Consider the following 18,182-nt stretch of genomic DNA (forward strand, 5'->3'; position numbering starts at 1 on the left):
GCAGATAGGCAGATATTGCTATGAGATGTATTTTGATAGAAGAAAATGCTAGTTTTGATTTTTGTAAGTGTAATAAATAGCTTACAATGTTTTTTTGTAGAAGCATGTAGTGGTGGAATTTGATTATTATGGCAGTAATAAACTAATATTTTCCATTTGTTTGCGTAACAATGTCTTGTAGTAGGTTTCCTAGCTTGCTTAATGACCTCCATACATTCTTGTGTAAGGTCTAAATGTCCAAACTTTAAGACTTCAGGAGCCAGACTGCTAGATTGAGCGATGCTGGATTCGGGTGCCTGATCTGCTGTTTGTGTTGAGTTAACAGATCTGGTGTGTTTGGTAGTTTGATATGAGGTACTACTGACAGGTCCAGTAATGTTGTATACCATGGTTGGCGAGCCCAGGTTGGTGCTATTAGTATTAGTTTGAGTTTGTTTTGACTCAATTTGTTTACCAGATAAGGAAGGAGTGGGAGAGGGGGAAAAGCGTAGGCAAATATCCCTAACCAACTCATCCATAACGCATTGCCTTTGGACTGAGGGTGTGGATACCTGGACGCAAAGTTTTTGCATTTTGCGTTTTCTTTTGTTGCGAATAGGTCAATTTCCTGTGTTCCCCAGTGTAAAGAAATGGCTCCCTGTTGCAGTTACCCCCCACCTTTTGCCTGATACTGATGCTGACTTGACTGAGAAGTGTGCTGGGACCCTGCTAACCAGGCCCCAGCACCAGTGTTCTTTCACCTAAAATGTACCATTGTCTCCACAATTGGCACAACCCTGGCACCCAGGTAAGTCCCTTGTAACTGGTACCCCTGGTACCAAGGGCCCTGATGCCAGGGAAGGTCTCTAAGGGCTGCAGCATGTCTTATGCCACCCTAGGGACCCCTCACTCAGCACAGACACACTGCTTGCCAGCTTGTGTGTGCTGGTGGGGAGAAAATGACTAAGTCGACATGGCACTCCCCTCAGGGTGCCATGCAAACCTCACACTGCCTGTGGCATAGGTAAGTCACCCCTCTAGCAGGCCTTACAGCCCTAAGGCAGGGTGCACTATACCACAGGTGAGGGCATACGTGCATGAGCACTATGCCCCTACAGTATCTAAGCAAAACCTTAGACATTGTAAGTGCAGGGTAGCCATAAGAGTATATGGTCTGGGAGTCTGTCAAAAACGAACTCCACAGCTCCATAATGGCTACACTGAATACTGGGGAGTTTAGTACCAAACTTCTCAGAATAATAAACCCACACTGATGCCAGTGTTGGATTTATTAAAAAATGCACACAGAGGGCATCTTAGAGATGCCCCCTGTATTTTACCCAATTGTTCAGTGCAGGACTGACTGGTCTCTGCCAGCCTGCTGCTGAGAGACGAGTTTCTGACCCCATGCGGTGAGAGCCTTTGTGCTCTCTGAGGACAGAAACAAAGCCTGCTCTGGGTGGAGGTGCTTCACACCTCCCCCCTGCAGGAACTCTAACACCTAGCAGTGAGCTTCAAAGGCTCAAGCTTCGTGTTACAATGCCCCAGGGCACTCCAGCTAGTGGAGATGCCCGCCCCCTGGACACAGCCCCCACTTTTGGCGGCAAGTCCAGGGGAGATAATGAGAAAAAAAAGGAGGAGTCACTGGCCAGTCAGGACAGCCCCTAAGGTGCCCTGAGCTGAAGTGACTAACTTTTAGAAATCCTCCATCTTGCAGATGGAGGATTCCCCCAATAGGGATAGGAATGTGACCCCCTCCCCTTGGGAGGAGGCACATAGAGGGTGTACCCACCCTCAGGGCTAGTAGCCATTGGCTACTAACCCCCCAGACCTAAACACGCCCTTAAATTTAGTATTTAAGGGCTCCCCTGAACCTAAGAATTTAGATTCCTGCAACTTACCGAAGAAGACTGCTGAGCTGAAAACCCCTGCAGAAGAAGAAAGAAGACACCAACTGCTTTGGCCCCAGTCCTACCGGCCTGTCTCCTGCCTTCTAAAGAAACCTGCTCCAGCGACGCTTTCTCAAGGACCAGCGACCTCTGAATCCTCAGAGGACTGCCCTGCTTCAAGAGGAACAAGAAACTCCAGAGGACAGCGGACCTGCTCCAAAAAGACTGCAACTTTGTTACAGAGGAGCAGATTTAAAAGACTCCTGCAATCCCTGCAAGAAGCGTGAGACTTGCAACACTGCACCCGGCGACCCCGACTCGACTGGTGGAGAACCAACACCTCAGGGAGGACCCTCCGGTGACTCCGAGACTGTGAGTAACCAAAGTTGTCCCCCCTGTTCCCCCACAGCGACACCTGCAGAGGGAATCCCCAGGCTCCCCCTGACCGCGACTGCCTGACTCTAAAATCCCGACGGCTGGAAAAGACCCTGCACCCGCAGCCCCCAGCACCTGAAGGATCGGAACTTCAGTGCAGGAGTGACCCCCAGGAGGCCCTCTCCCTTGCCCAGGTGGTGGCTACCCCGAGGAGCCCCCCCCTTGCCTGTCTGCATCGCTGAAGAGACCCCTTGGTCTCCCATTGATTTACATTGAAAACCCGACACGTGTTTGCACACTGCAACCGGCCGCCCCAGTGCTGCTGAGGATGTACTTTTTGTGTGAGCTTGTGTCCCCCCCGGTGCCCTACAAAACCCCCCTGGTCTGCCCTCCGAAGACGCGGGTACTTACCTGCTGGCAGACTGGAACCGGGGAACCCCCTTCTCTCCATTGAAGCCTATGCGTTTTGGGCACCACTTTGAACTCTGCACCTGACCGGCCCTGAGCTGCTGGTGTGGTGACTTTGGGGTTGCTCTGAATCCCCAACGGTGGGCTACCTTGGACCCCAATCTTAACCCCATAGGTGGTTTACTTACCTGAAAAACCTAACAATACTTTACCTCCCCCAGGAACTGTGAAAATTGCACTGTGTCCACTTTTAAAACAGTTATTTGTGTTTTATGTGAAAAGTATATATGCTACTGTAATTATTCAAAGTTCCTAAAGTACTTACCTGCAATACCTTTCAAATGAGATATTACATGTAGAATTTGAACCTGTGGTTCTTAAAATAAACTAAGAAAATATATTTTTCTATAACAAAACCTATTGGCTGGATTTGTCTCTGAGTGTGTGTTCCTCATTTATTGCCTGTGTGTATGTACAACAAATGCTTAACACTACTCCTTTGATAAGCCTACTGCTCGACCACACTACCACAAAATAGAGCATTAGTATTATCTCTTTTTGCCACTATCTTACCTCTAAGGGGAACCCTTGGACTCTGTGCATACTATTCCTTACTTTGAAATAGTGCATACAGAGCCAACTTCCTACATTGGTGGATCAGCGGTGGGGTACAAGACTTTTCATTTGCTGGACTACTCAGCCAATACCTGATCACACGACAAATTCCAAAAATTGTCATTAGAAATTGATTTTTGCAATTTGAACTATTTTTCTAAATTCTTAAAAGTCCTGCTATGGCCTTGTGTTAGTCCCTGTTTAGCATTTCCTTTTAGAGTTTAAAAGTTTTGTGAAAGTTTGAATTAGAACCTAGAACTAGTTTTAGATTCTTAAAAAGTATTCCAACTTTTAGAAGCATAATGTCTAGTGCTGAGATGAATGTGGTGGAACTCGACACCACCCCTTACCTCCATCTTAAGATGAGGGAGCTAAGGTCACTCTGTAAAATAAAGAAAATAACAATGGGCCCCAGACCTTCCAAACTACAGCTCCAAGAGCTTTTGGCAGAGTTTGAAAAGGCCAACCCCTCTGAGGATGGCAACACAGAGGATGAAGATAGTGACTTGGAGGAAAATTCCCCCCTACCAGTCCTAACTAGGGAGGACAGGGCCTCTCAAGCCCTGTCTCCAAACATAATAGTCAGAGATGCTGGTTCCCTCACAGGAGGGACCAACCTCTCTGAAATCACTGAGGATAACTCCAGTGAAGAGGACATCCAGCTAGCCAGGATGGCCAAAAGATTGGCTTTGGAAAGACAGATCCTAGCCATAGAAAGGGAAAGACAAGAGATGGGCCTAGGTCCCATCAATGGTGGCAGCAACATAAATAGGGTCAGAGATTCTCCTGACATGTTGAAAATCCCTAAAGGGATTGTAACTAAATATGAAGATGGTGATGACATCACCAAATGGTTCACAGCTTTTGAGAGGGCTTGTGTAACCAGAAAAGTAAACAGATCTCACTGGGGTGCTCTCCTTTGGGAAATGTTCACTGGAAAGTGTAGGGTTAGACTCCTCACACTCTCTGGAAAAGATGCAGAATCTTATGACCTCATGAAGGGAACCCTGATTGAGGGCTTTGGATTCTCCACTGAGGAGTACAGGATTAGGTTCAGGGGGGCTCAAAAATCCTCGAGCCAGACCTGGGTTGATTTTGTAGACTACTCAGTGAAAACACTGGATGGTTGGGTAACTGGAAATGAAGTGCATGACTATGTTGGGCTTTATAATTTGTTTATGAAAGAACACATTTTAAGTAACTGCTTCAATGAAAAGTTGCATCAGTATCTGGTAGACCTAGGTCCAATTTCTCCCCAAGAATTGGGAAAGAAGGCAGACCACTGGGTCAAGACTAGGGTAACCAAAACTTCCACTGGGGGTGACCAAAAGAAAGGGGTTACAAAGCCTCCCCAGGGGAAAGTGGGTGACACTAGAAACAAAGAAAAAGAGTCCTCTGTAGGCCCCCCAAAAACCAGACCAGGTGGGTGGGCCCCGAGACACAACCCAAAACAAAGGTGGGTACCAGGGTAAGAACTGGGATGCCACTAAGGCATGGTGCCATAACTGTAGACAGACAGGGCACCACACCAAGGACACTTCTTGTCCCAAAAACAAACCCCCTAGCAAAATCCCTGGGGTGACCAGTGTAGCCATTGGGGATGACTCCTCAGATGAGGAGGTCTTCATAGCCTTCAACTGGAAAAAGGGCCCAACAGGTGAGTTGGAGATTCCAGAGGGAAGTAGACACTTCCACCACATACTGGTGAATGGAATCCCAGCCACTGCCCTGAGAGACACTTGTGCCAGTCACACTATTGTGCATGACAGGCTGGTGTTCTCAAACCAGTACATCCCAGGTGAGACTGCCAGAGTAAGAGTTAGCCCAGACAGGGTCACTGATAGGCCTGTGGCTTTTGTGCCCATAGAAGTGGGTGGGACTTTTAGCTGGAGAAGGGTGGTAGTCAGTACAGACCTCCCCCTTGATTGTCTCCTTGGAAATTACTACCCAGAGGTTAGTCAGAGCCCAAGAGAGGAACTGGTCCAGTGCCAGTCCTCTCCCAAGGATTCTGGAGGTGCTACCCCTGCAGTAACTGCAAGTAGGCCCCAGAAGAAAAAGAAAAGAAAACAGTGTAGGAAGGGTGGACAACCTTTAGCCAAGGTTCCAGCAAGCCAAGGAGATTCTGATCCAGTAGGGGAGAACTCCAAAAGTGGCTCTGATAAAGTCCAACCTGACCCAAAAGAAGTCCTGGCTAGTCAGGCAACTGTTAAGCCTGAGTGGGTGGCTCCTCAGCTAACAGAAGAAAGAGTGGAAGAAGGGTGTTTACTACAAGATGTGGTAACCCCCCACTCTAATACAGCAGACAGGCACCCTGAACCCAAAGAAGCCTGTAACTTAGCCCCTTCCCTTGTAGGTGAAGAGCTAAAGGTGTGGTTCTGGGCACTGACAGCTGTCAGTGGCCTCTTCTGGGTGTTAGCCTTTATGGCTGCACTATCCTTGGCATGGTGGTCTGACCCCATGCCAAATAGCAAGTTAGGCCCCCTGACCCTGTTGGTCATGGTGGGGTTACTCCAGCTCTGGGTAACCTCTTTGGGTAAGCTAGGGGTGACCCTGGCTAAGATAAGATTAGCAGAGGTGGATACCTCTAACCCCAAAATAGAGAATGGGTGGAGACATTAAAGATACAGACAAGAGGCAGTTCAGATTAGGTCCTATCACTGTGGAAGTGGGTCAGTTCCCCAGAGGGAATGACCTGAACAGGAGGATGTAAGGCAGAGTAGGCCCTGCAACAAACCAGCCTATTTCCTCTACTCTTCCTCGCCTGACAGACTAGGAAGACTCTCCCAGCTTTGGCTGAGTCTCCTGGCCTGTGGGCTGGGGGGGGCTTGTGTAAAGAAATGGCTCCCTGTTGCAGTTACCCCCCACTTTTTGCCTGATACTGATGCTGACTTGACTGAGAAGTGTGCTGGGACCCTGCTAACCAGGCCCCAGCACCAGTGTTCTTTCACCTAAAATGTACCATTGTCTCCACAATTGGCACAACCCTGGCACCCAGGTAAGTCCCTTGTAACTGGTACCCCTGGTACCAAGGGCCCTGATGCCAGGGAAGGTCTCTAAGGGCTGCAGCATGTCTATGCCACCCTAGGGACCCCTCACTCAGCACAGACACACTGCTTGCCAGCTTGTGTGTGCTGGTGGGGAGAAAATGACTAAGTCGACATGGCACTCCCCTCAGGGTGCCATGCAAACCTCACACTGCCTGTGGCATAGGTAAGTCACCCCTCTAGCAGGCCTTACAGCCCTAAGGCAGGGTGCACTATACCACAGGTGAGGGCATACGTGCATGAGCACTATGCCCCTACAGTATCTAAGCAAAACCTTAGACATTGTAAGTGCAGGGTAGCCATAAGAGTATATGGTCTGGGAGTCTGTCAAAAACGAACTCCACAGCTCCATAATGGCTACACTGAATACTGGGGAGTTTAGTACCAAACTTCAGGGAATAATAAACCCACACTGATGCCAGTGTTGGATTTATTAAAAAATGCACACAGAGGGCATCTTAGAGATGCCCCCTGTATTTTACCCAATTGTTCAGTGCAGGACTGACTGGTCTCTGCCAGCCTGCTGCTGAGAGACGAGTTTCTGACCCCATGCGGTGAGAGCCTTTGTGCTTTCTGAGGACAGAAACAAAGCCTGCTCTGGGTGGAGGTGCTTCACACCTCCCCCCTGCAGGAACTCTAACACCTAGCAGTGAGCTTCAAAGGCTCAAGCTTCGTGTTACAATGCCTCAGGGCACTCCAGCTAGTGCAGATGCCCGCCCCCTGGACACAGCCCCCACTTTTGGCGGCAAGTCCAGGGGAGATAATGAGAAAAACAAGGAGGAGTCACTGGCCAGTCAGGACAGCCCCTAAGGTGCCCTGAGCTGAAGTGACTAACTTTTAGAAATCCTCCATCTTGCAGATGGAGGATTCCCCCAATAGGGATAGGAATGTGACCCCCTCCCCTTGGGAGGAGGCACAAAGAGGGTGTACCCACCCTCAGGGCTAGTAGCCATTGGCTACTAACCCCCCAGACCTAAACACGCCCTTAAATTTAGTATTTAAGGGCTCCCCTGAACCTAAGAATTTAGATTCCTGCAACTTACCGAAGAAGAAGACTGCTGAGCTGAAAACCCCTGCAGAAGAAGAAAGAAGACACCAACTGCTTTGGCCCCAGTCCTACCGGCCTGTCTCCTGCCTTCTAAAGAAACCTGCTCCAGCGACGCTTTCTCAAGTACCAGCGACCTCTGAATCCTCAGAGGACTGCCCTGCTTCAAGAGGAACAAGAAACTCCAGAGGACAGCGGACCTGCTCCAAAAAGACTGCAACTTTGTTACAGAGGAGCAGATTTAAAGACTCCTGCAATCCCCGCAAGAAGCGTGAGACTTGCAACACTGCACCAGGCGACCCCGACTCGACTGGTGGAGAACCAACACCTCAGGGAGGACCCTCCGGTGACTCCGAGACTGTGAGTAACCAAAGTTGTCCCCCCTGAGCCCTCACAGCGACGCCTGCAGAGGGAATCCCCAGGCTCCCCCTGACCGCGACTGCCTGACTCTAAAATCCCGACGGCTGGAAAAGACCCTGCACCCGCAGCCCCCAGCACCTGAAGGATCGGAACTTCAGTGCAGGAGTGACCCCCAGGAGGCCCTCTCCCTTGCCCAGGTGGTGGTTACCCCAAGGAGCCCCCCCCCTTGCCTGCATCGTTGAAGAGACCCATTGGTCTCCCATTGATTTACATTGGAAACCCGACGCGTGTTTGCACACTGCACCCGGCCGCCCCAGTGCCGCTGAGGATGTACTTTTTGTGTGAGCTTGTGTCCCCCCCGGTGCCCTACAAAACCCCCCTGGTGTGCCCTCCGAAGACGCGGGTACTTACCTGCTGGCAGACTGGAACCGGGGCACCCCCTTCTCTCCATTGAAGCCTATGCGTTTTGGGCACCACTTTGAACTCTGCACCTGACCGGCCCTGATCTGCTGGTGTGGTGACTTTGGGGTTGCTCTGAACCCCCAACGGTGGGCTACCTTGGACCCCAATCTTAACCCCGTAGGTGGTTTACTTACCTGCAAAACCTAACAATACTTTACCTCCCCCAGGAACTGTGAAAATTGCACTGTGTCCACTTTTAAAACAGTTATTTGTGTTTTATGTGAAAAGTATATATGCTACTGTAATTATTCAAAGTTCCTAAAGTACTTACCTGCAATACCTTTCAAATTAGATATTACATGTAGAATTTGAACCTGTGGTTCTTAAAATAAACTAAGAAAAGATATTTTTCTATAACAAAACCTATTGGCTGGATTTGTCTCTGAGTGTGTGTTCCTCATTTATTGCCTGTGTGTATGTACAACAAATGCTTAACACTACTCCTTTGAGAAGCCTACTGCTCGACCACACTACCACAAAATAGAGCATTAGTATTATCTCTTTTTGCCACTATCTTACCTCTAAGGGGAACCCTTGGACTCTGTGCATACTATTCCTTACTTTGAAATAGTGCATACAGAGCCAACTTCCTACACCCAGCATAGAAAGTAAGTTTGTAGTATCTGGGGATGAATTTCCCATTCGTGTTTCTGTTGGTGAGCTCGACTGAGATTGTCGGCCAACTGGTTTTGAATCCCTGGGATGTATTGTGCTATTAGGCGAATGTGATTGTGAATCGCCCAATGCCAAATCTTCTGTGCTAAGATACACAGTTGGATGACTGTGTCCCTCCTTGTTTGTTTAAGTAATACATTGTTGTCATGTTGTCTGTTTTGACAAGAATGGGTCTGTGGACTTTAAGTGGTTGAAATGCTTTCAATGCTAGAAACACTGCTAACAGCTCTAAATGATTTATACGCAGTTGCCTTTGTTGAACGTCCCATTGTCCCTGTATACTGTGCTGGTTGAGGTGTGCTCCAGACCCCATCATGGAAGCATCTGTTGTGATCACGTATTGAGGCACTGGGTCTTGGAATGGCCGCCCTTGGTTTAAATTTATAGGATTCCACCATTGAAGCGAGAAGTGCGTTTCGCGGTCTATCAACACTAGATCTTGAAGCTGACCCTGTGCTTGTGTCCATTGTGTTGCTAGGCACTGTTGTAAGGGCCGCATGTGTAGTCTTGCGTTTGGGACAATGGCTATGCATGAAGACATCATGCCTAGGAGTTTCATTACAAACCTCACTTGATAGTGTTGGTTTGGGTACATGTTTAGTATTACATTTTGGAAGGCTTGTACCCTTTGTGGACTTGGAGTGGCAATCCCCTTTTGTGTGTTGATTGTTGCTTCTAAGTATTGTTGTATTTGACACTGTTGTAGATGTGATTTTTGGTAGTTTATAGAGAACCCTAGTTTGTGAAGGGTTTCTATGATGTATTTTGTATGTAGAAGACACTGTTGCTGAGTGCTGGTTTTTATTAACCAATCGTCTAAGTAAGGGAATACGTGCATGTGCTGTCTCCTGATGTGAGCGGCTACTACTGCAAGGCATTTTGTGAATACCCTTGGGGCTGTTGTTATGCCGAATGGTAACACTTTGAATTGGTAATGCACGCCTTGGATTACAAACCTTAAGTATTTCCTGTGGGAAGGATGTATGGGTATGTGGAAATAAGCATCCTTGAGATCTAATGTTGACATGTAGTCCTGTTGTTTGAGCAAGGGAATCATGTCTTGAAGTGTCACCATGTGAAAGTGATCTGATTTGATGTAAAGATTCAGAGTTCTGAGGTCTAATATTGGTCTCCGTGTTTTGTCCTTTTTTGGAATTAGGAAAATACAGGGAGTAAACACCTGTTCCTTTTTGATGGTTGGGTACTAGTTCTAGTGCTTCTTTTTGTGGCAATACTTGGACTTCTAGTTGTAACAGGTCTAAGTGTTGTTTGGACATATTGTGTGCTCTTGGAGGCACATCTGGTGGCAAATGTAGGAATTCTCTGCAATAACCATGTTGGATAATGGCTAGGACCCACGCGTCCGTAGTTATGTGTTCCCAGTTGTGGTAATAATCTGTAAGTCTCCCCCCAACTGGTGTTGTGTGGTGGGGGTTTGTGACAATGAAGTCACTGTTTGGTCTGTGGGGTTTTTGGGCTCTGGAATTTACCTCTTGTTTTAGGGAACTGTCCACCCCTATATTGTCCTCGAAAACCTCCTATCTGATACTGGCCCTGATATGTGGGTCTGACTTGTGAGGTGGAAGGATCTGTGGTTTGGGCCCGAAACCCCCCTCTAAAGTGCGGCTTCCCAAAAGTGCCTCTGCTCTGGGGGGAGTAGAGCGCGCCCATGGCTTTGGCCGTGCCCGTGTCTTTTTTCATTTTTTCTATCGCCGTATCCACCTCCGGCCCAAACAATTGTTGTTCGTTGAAAGGCATATTCAGCACAGCCTGCTGTATTTCTGGCTTAAATCCGGAGGTTCGTAACTATGCGTGTCTACGAATGGTTACTGCCGTGTTCACTGTCCTCGCCGCCGTGTCTGCTGAGTCCATAGCCGACCTTATTTGGTTGTTCGAGATAGCTTGGCCCTCCTCAACAACCTGTTGGGCACGTTTGTGGAACACTTTGGGAAGGTGCTGAATGAGATGTTGCATTTCATCTCAATGTGCCCTGTCGTATCGTGCCAACAGAGCTTGAGAATTGGCAATTCGCCATTGATTGGCTGCCTGTGCTGCCACCCTCTTGCCTGCTGCATCGAATTTCCGACTTTCTTTGTCGGGCGGTGGTGCGTCTCCAGAAGTTTGTGAGTTTGCCCTTTTCCGGGCTGCTCCTACTACCACCTAATCAGGAGTTAACTGTTGTGTGATATATACAGGGTCGCTAGGGGAGATTTATATTTCTTCTCCACCCTAGACGTGATGGCTCTGCCTTTGACTGGGTCCTGAAACACCTGTTTGGCGTGTTTTAACATGCCTGGCAGCATTGGCAAGCTTTGGTATTGGCTGTGCGTAGATGACAGTGTGTTGAACAAAAAGTTGTCCTCTATGGGCTCTGCATGCAATGCTACATTATGGAATGTAGCTGCCCTTGAAACCACCTGCATGTATGCGGTACTGTCCTCAGGTGGTGACGGCCTTGCCGGGTAGCAATCAGGACTATTGTCTGAGACCGGTGCATCATACAAATCCCATGCATCCGGTTCATCTTGGCTCATCCCTGTGTGTGTTGGTGACTGCATCATTGGGGGTGTTGTTACCGGGGACAGATGTGGCGACTGTTGGCGATTGCTGTGGCGAGAACCGTGGTGGTGTCTTTTCTTTAGCCACTTTCGCTTTTGGCTGCATTTCCGCCTCTTGGAATGCGAGCTTGCGCTTCATCTTTAATGGAGGAAGAGTTCTGATTCTCCCCCTGTCTTTTTGTATATGCAGCCTCCTCTGGTTATGGTCTGGCTCTCCCATGCCCAGTCCTTGTTCAAATCGGTGACATGGTAATTGTTTTGAAAGGCCTTGTTCTGTATAGGAGCCTTGTTTCGGCTCCAAGGCCGCATGTTTCGGCACCAAAATCTTTGATAGTCTTGTTTGGCTCTGAGGAAACCTTTTTGACTTTCGGGGTGCCGAACTCTCGGTGCAGAGTCTGGTCGGAGCCGGTATCTCGACCGGAGTCGGATGTCTTCGGCTGCTGGGAGGCCTTTTTCGGTGCCGATGTTTTGTCACCGTGTTTTCGGGTTAAGCCATGGCCTGTTGGTGGTGGCTTCCCCTTGGCCTTCCTTATTTTGGTGTGAGTTTTTACCGGGCTGGTTTACTCACGGTTTGTTGCGTCTTCGGCTGCTCGCTCTCGGACTCGTCCGAGTCCGAATCTCAAAAGGAGAATCTCTCCTCTTCTTCGACGTCTGTGTGCCCGGCCGGTGTCGACGCCATCTGGAGTCTTCGAGCTCTTCGATCCTGCAGTGTTTTCTTGGATCGAAATGCCCGACAGGCCTTGCAAGTATCCTCTTTGTGTTCGGGGGACAAACACAGATTACAGACCAAGTGTTGGTCTGTATAAGGATACTTTGCGTGGCAGTTGGGGCAGAAGCGGAAGGGGGTCCGGTCCATGAGTTTTGAAGATGGACGCGGTCGGGCCAACCAGGCCCCGCTGAGGAGTGGAAGCCCCGAAGGGCCGCCAGAGCTCTTCTTTCTTCGGTGTCGATGTGCTACCACTAACCAGGTACCGAGCGCAAACAATACCGTTGAATTTTCCGATTGGATAACTATCTTTTCCGAACCGAAATACGGAGCGAAGAGGAACACGTCCGAACCCGATGGCGGAAAGAAAACAATCTAAGATGGAGTCGACGCCCATGCGCAATGGAGCCGAAAGGGAGGAGTCCCTCTGTCTTGTGACTCGAAAAGACTTCTTCGAAGAAAAACAACTTGTAACACTCCGAGCCCAACACTAGATGGCAGGATAATGCACAGCATGTGTATCTGCAGCTACACATGCCATCGAACATATATATCTTCAGTGAAAAAACGGTTATAGTAACATAGTATTACATTAAGGTGTAGTTAGGTGAAATGTTCAACAATGTAATGTTTTAAACTCTAAAAGCCACTGAAATTCACCAGTTATGGTCACAGTTATTGCACGTAACTATAACTCATGATCTAAGGTAACTATAACTCACAGCTCCGCCATGCATAGTTATAAATGATGTCAAAGAAGATGTCAGGAGTGATATAATATGTAGGGTAACTAGCATTGCATGGCAAGGGTGCGAGTTATAGTTACCTTAGGCTACAAGCAACAGTTACTTGAGATAACTATAACGGGTGGATTTCAGTGATTTTTACAACTAAAAAAAAATTAGTTGCTACTGAACATTTCACCCAACTATAACGTTACATTAACCTTTGGTTTTTTTTCCTGTGAATTCCTTGTTTTTTTAAAAAAATATATAAAGTAATCATTAATTACTATACATTAATCCAAGCCCTATTGCACATCGGGCTTTTGGCTGCAGGGCCTGCCCTGTGTCCAGGCTGCGCGGTCAACTCCCTGCATGCATCCAACCCCATGCTGCACAAGGCATTCCGTTGTGCGTGGTGGGGGACGACTAGAGGGCCTGAGGTCAATCTCCTGCATGCAAACAACCTCACAAAGGCAAACAACCTCACAAAGGCAGCCAACTGTACAAAGCCTTTCTTGTTAGCATTTTTTTAGCACTCCGTCCATCATCGGTTTGTTTTGCTTTTGTCACTCTAAGTGGGAAGGGTATGCCCAGACATGGGTCCCATAAACACTGCGCCACTGGATTAAAGTTAGCCTGGATGATGAGGGGTGATGCCCTGAAACTGATCCCAGTGTGCTTGTTTCTGGTCCAGAGAGGACCTAGCTTGGCAGCTGATGCCAGAACGTTCCCATGGGGGGGCAGGGTCAAGGGCAAAACAAAAAAAATTGTTTAAACCCATGTCTTTGTGTCTGGGGGTGAACGTTTGCATTGTTCAGCATTCCGTCCATCTTCTGTTTTTTTTGAGTTTGTCGCCCTAAGTGGTAAGGGTATGCCCAGACGTGCATCCTGTGCTCACTGCACCCCTGGATTCAATCTAGCCTGGCTGACGAGGAGTGATACCCCGAAACCAGTCCCAGGATGCATGTTTCTGGTCCAGGGAAGACCTAGCTTGGCAGCTTGGGCTGGACTGTTCCCATGGGGAGAAGGATCATGATTAATTTGCATATGGCTGAGTCCAAACGGGGGTGGAGTGGTGGGCAAAAAAAAACAATGGATTAAACCCAGCTCTTAGTGACTGGGGGGGATGTTTGCAATGCTCATCATTCCCATCCATCATCTGTTTTTTTTGCTTCAGTGCCAGGACTGTCGGGCCAGTTCTTCACTTTTGCATTTTTCCCTCTTATTTCTTTAGTCTCATCTTTTTATTTGAATTATTTTAAGGGTGTTATACAGCTCTTCAGGCAGTGTCAACGGCCTTCAATTTTATTGCAAGTGTGTCACCAGGTGACAGGCTCTTCGCCAGATCAACATCATGGAATGGTCTTCATTATAGTTTCATAGTTTTACAATTCCAAGATGGACAACACATTGGATCTAAACGTGGTGTGGTGGCCATGCTGGAATTTCTGAAAAATGAAACAATTTACAATACCACTGAAAGACATGAACCTGAAGCTATGTTTAATTGTATTTATTATTGCAAGAATTGACACTAGTGAGCAGATGAGTGAGTGCACATATGATAACATCCTGAATGTCTAACCCCATCATTGACTGAGGATACACTAACATTTAAAAGCCAGACACCGGCTGTTAGCATTGTCAGTGCTTGTTACTTTATTCAGATGAAAATTCACCGAAAGACCTGAGCTTGTGTTAACTAATGATGAAAAAGCTCATAGTGGCAATAGAACAGAATTTAATTAAATATAACAGAGGACGGGCATCGCAACTCAGATACACTGAAAGCTGTAATTGTGCACAACGTTCTAAAGAAAGCAATGCAACACTACTCACCAAATACCTGGAAGAATAGACTCATTACTTTGCTACCAGTTATTAAAGTGGTGTGGGACCATCAATGACTAAACTTCCGGATAATTATAGGAAAAGGGCACTTAAGGACATGAATTCAGAACAATCATACTTGGCAAGTTACACTGATTGCATAACCCATGTCAGGAAGTTTTCTCCTTAATCCCTAGTGGACTGCTTTACCACCAAGAACTCAGATTGCATAACATCTCATCAGAAGAGACATTAACAAAGAGCACTATTAAAATTCTGTCATTACGATCTTAAATCTATACCATGGGTGATTAAACTCAATAAACTTAGTTTGAAAGATTTTAAAATAGGAGTGCAAGGTTTGTTTCTCCTATACGAGTGACAGATGGTTGAAGTCTGGTGGTGTGGTGCATACAAACATGGGACTGTGTGTTATACTTACCATTTGGAGGTTAGACCTAGCACCATCTAAAAGTCTTCAAGATTAATGTAAACAAAGGGCTGTTATTACAATGAAATCCATTATATGTGCTTCTGTGTGATGCAATTTGCATTTTAACCACTTTTGTTTGGACCCTGGTCTGGCTGAGACAGGGGCAAGAAGGGATAGCAATTTTCTGACTCATTTGGCATGCATGTCACAGAAAACTGATGACTGGGGCTGAGATAATGTTTTTATTTTAAAGACTAATGGAGCAATGTGACCTGTTGGAATACAGGGACACTGACAAGTCAGTTTCTGCGCTTATACAAGGACAAATCAAATCTAAGGGCAGACCCTCCTGACTTGCCAGACACAAACAAATTCAAAAAGGTTAAAGTAGGATACTGAGTGAGAACCTCTCTTGCAGACCTACAACCACAGCAATACTGAATTACCAACATGGACTGAGCTGTGAAACCAGACTATTTGTGGTTTAGGTTCTACAATGACAGTCGTGAAAATGTATTTCCATCCGGAATGGGAGTGCTAAGAGTAAAATTGTGTGTCAGTTGTGAGCAGCATCAAACAAAAGCCTTGTTTGTAGAACAGCAAATATGACGTAATCTAAATTAGTTTTAAATTTTATTTTATACCTGGGGTGGCCTTTACACTTTGTATGAGGGGTAAGAGGACTCAAACCAGGTTGGGGGCAATATTAATGTTCTGTGAATGAAAGCAGCGACATTTATAATGGTTACAGTAACATCGGTTGAAGGACATGATCACAAGAGAACAAGTATACCTGAGCAAAGATTGATACACAGAAGCAAGAGTTTACTAAGTGTGTAGGACTACGTCTTTACTGTTTTATCCTCAACAAATGTATATTTTATGTTTTTAGTTGACTGCGGTTTTGACTATTAACTTTACATTCTAAACAGTACCAGCACAGGATGGTTTAAAAAAATACATGCTAATTTAAGCTATTTTCAGTTTTTGTTGTAAATATGTTGATTGTGCTTTTTCACATCAGGTTTTGGTGTGATGTTTAGGCTTTGACTGTGTGCTTCGATCTTGCACCAACGATTGGTGAGATGCTCTACAAGGTCTATATACATGTCACAATGAATTTGATCTTGAATAACGTTTTCATCAGGGTATAAATAAGAACAAGTGGACTGATAAAGGCACGATGTGCAAGGGGCTGTTTACCTGAGGGTACTGCTGTGGTCCTCCAGGGTATTGCTGCTGGGACACAGGTCGCAGTCCTTGAGTGGCAGACTGGGGTACATTCTGGTAACCTGGTGGCAATGTAGGATATGAATGGCCAACTGTTCTGTTCATTTTCGTACTCTGGGATGGTGGTGGTGGAAGCTGTGCTGATGCTAAATGTCAAGTGGTGACATAAATCAGATTTCAAAATTCAAGTTTTGAATACTCTGCATGAAAACTAGAATTGTTTTAAGCTTCTTGGTACAACATTTATAATTCAAAGGGCAAGATGTGTATCCTGTATGTGGGACGATTTTAGACACTAACAATTTTAGTATTTCATTATTCTCAGACAATATCTTAAGACCAAACTACATTGAATACATTAGAAAAGGTCTTGTCTCACAGAGCTTTTGACACTCTCTAGTGCAAGAAGAGCACAATTTATAGGCAAAATATGATTTTCTTCACACACCAATAATTCTGCTCAATAAAAGACAATACAGCGCAGTCAAACTTTTAAAAAACAGCGCAGAAGTCCTCATTGTTGCTGACTGAAAACAAGTTGTTATGAAGAATTGTGATGCTTAGTCTCATTTGGTGTGGTTATTAGATAATTAAATCTATCACTGGTATGTCGCTTTGATTTGTCGAAACAAGACTAGGGAGATAAAATGACAAATTATGAGCTTTTTTTTTACCCAAAATGTACAAAATGCTAGACAACTAAAAATGACATTTCTGTGTCTCTTATTTCACAAAGGCTAGCAAAGGAGCATAGCTGGAGGATCAGGCAATTTCCTTAAAACAAACACTGGCAACATTAGAATTTTAATTCAATTTCTTACCCATGTATCCGCCTCCTTCAATTGCATCATAGCTGTTTTGCAATGAAGATCCGTCATTCTCACTTGACGCAGAAACTCCTCCTAAAGGAAAACAGTCGTTTAGGAATCCAACGTGGAGCACAAGGGCTTTCAGAAGCTTATTGATAGTGCTTGGTAAAATTAAAATACATATTAAAAATGCAGATAAATTCTACAGCAATGCAGAAAATATTACTTGCCCGGTAAGCATCTGTTTGTGACATGTAGTACTGTAGACTTACATGCTTTGCATACTCCTTCCATCTAGTGTTGGCTCTGGATGTGTGCAAGTTGTTTTTCTTCGAAGAAGTCTTTCTAGTCACAAGGTAGAGTGACTCTTCCTCTTGGTGATAATGCGCATGGGCATCAGCTCCATCAGTAGATTGTTTTCCGGCAGGCGGGAGAGAATGGAGTGTAAAGTAAGTGTAAGTAAAGAGATGTCCATGCAAATGATAAGGGAAAGGAATTGCAACGCCCACAGGGATCCGGGGAGGAGGATAGACGTATGTGAATCTACAGCACTACATGTCACAAACTGATGCTTACTAGGTAAGTAACTTTTTCCAGTTCCATGGCAAGTGTGGCAGTAGATACACATGCTTTGCATAAACTAAAGCAGTGCCCTCCACAAGAGCTGTGGCTAACCTGTAGGTGTTACAATTGTTTTGATAAGTGTCCATAGCACGGCCTAACCTATATTGACTTGTTGGTGTGCTAGAACATCCGACTAAGGTGGAAATGGGAGGCCATCTTTGGAAGGAATATGGGGTTTGTGGGAACAACTACTCTATCCTTGGGTAGTTGGGGAAAGGTTCTTCCAAGGTTAGTGCCTGGAGCTCATGGACACGTCTTGAGTGAAGTGACGACAATGAAAAATGCTTCTTTCCTAGACAGAAATTGGAGGGAGCAATTATGTAGTGGGTCAAATGGTGGACCCATTAGTCTTGTTAGAGCAACATTATGGTCTTGGTACTCCAACAGTGTGTGGTTCTACGCACTGTACAACCTG

At 46.2% G+C, this 18,182-nt stretch overlaps 1 protein-coding gene across 1 annotated transcript in view; it reads right to left on the minus strand.

Annotated features, from left to right (window-relative positions):
- The window catches only part of SEC24A (SEC24 homolog A, COPII coat complex component), a 446,244-nt gene that overhangs the window by 288,277 nt on the left and 139,785 nt on the right, over nucleotides 1-18,182 (minus strand). Inside the window, exons 4-5 of the mRNA XM_069199250.1 lie at nucleotides 17,156-17,236; nucleotides 16,308-16,480 (exon numbers count right to left, since the gene is read on the minus strand). Of these exons, the coding sequence (XP_069055351.1) occupies nucleotides 16,308-16,480; nucleotides 17,156-17,236 (254 nt within the window). The remainder of the gene's footprint in view (nucleotides 1-16,307; nucleotides 16,481-17,155; nucleotides 17,237-18,182) is intronic.

Source organism: Pleurodeles waltl, chromosome 7, assembly GCF_031143425.1.
Source record: "Pleurodeles waltl isolate 20211129_DDA chromosome 7, aPleWal1.hap1.20221129, whole genome shotgun sequence".
Lineage (NCBI taxonomy): Eukaryota > Metazoa > Chordata > Amphibia > Caudata > Salamandridae > Pleurodeles > Pleurodeles waltl.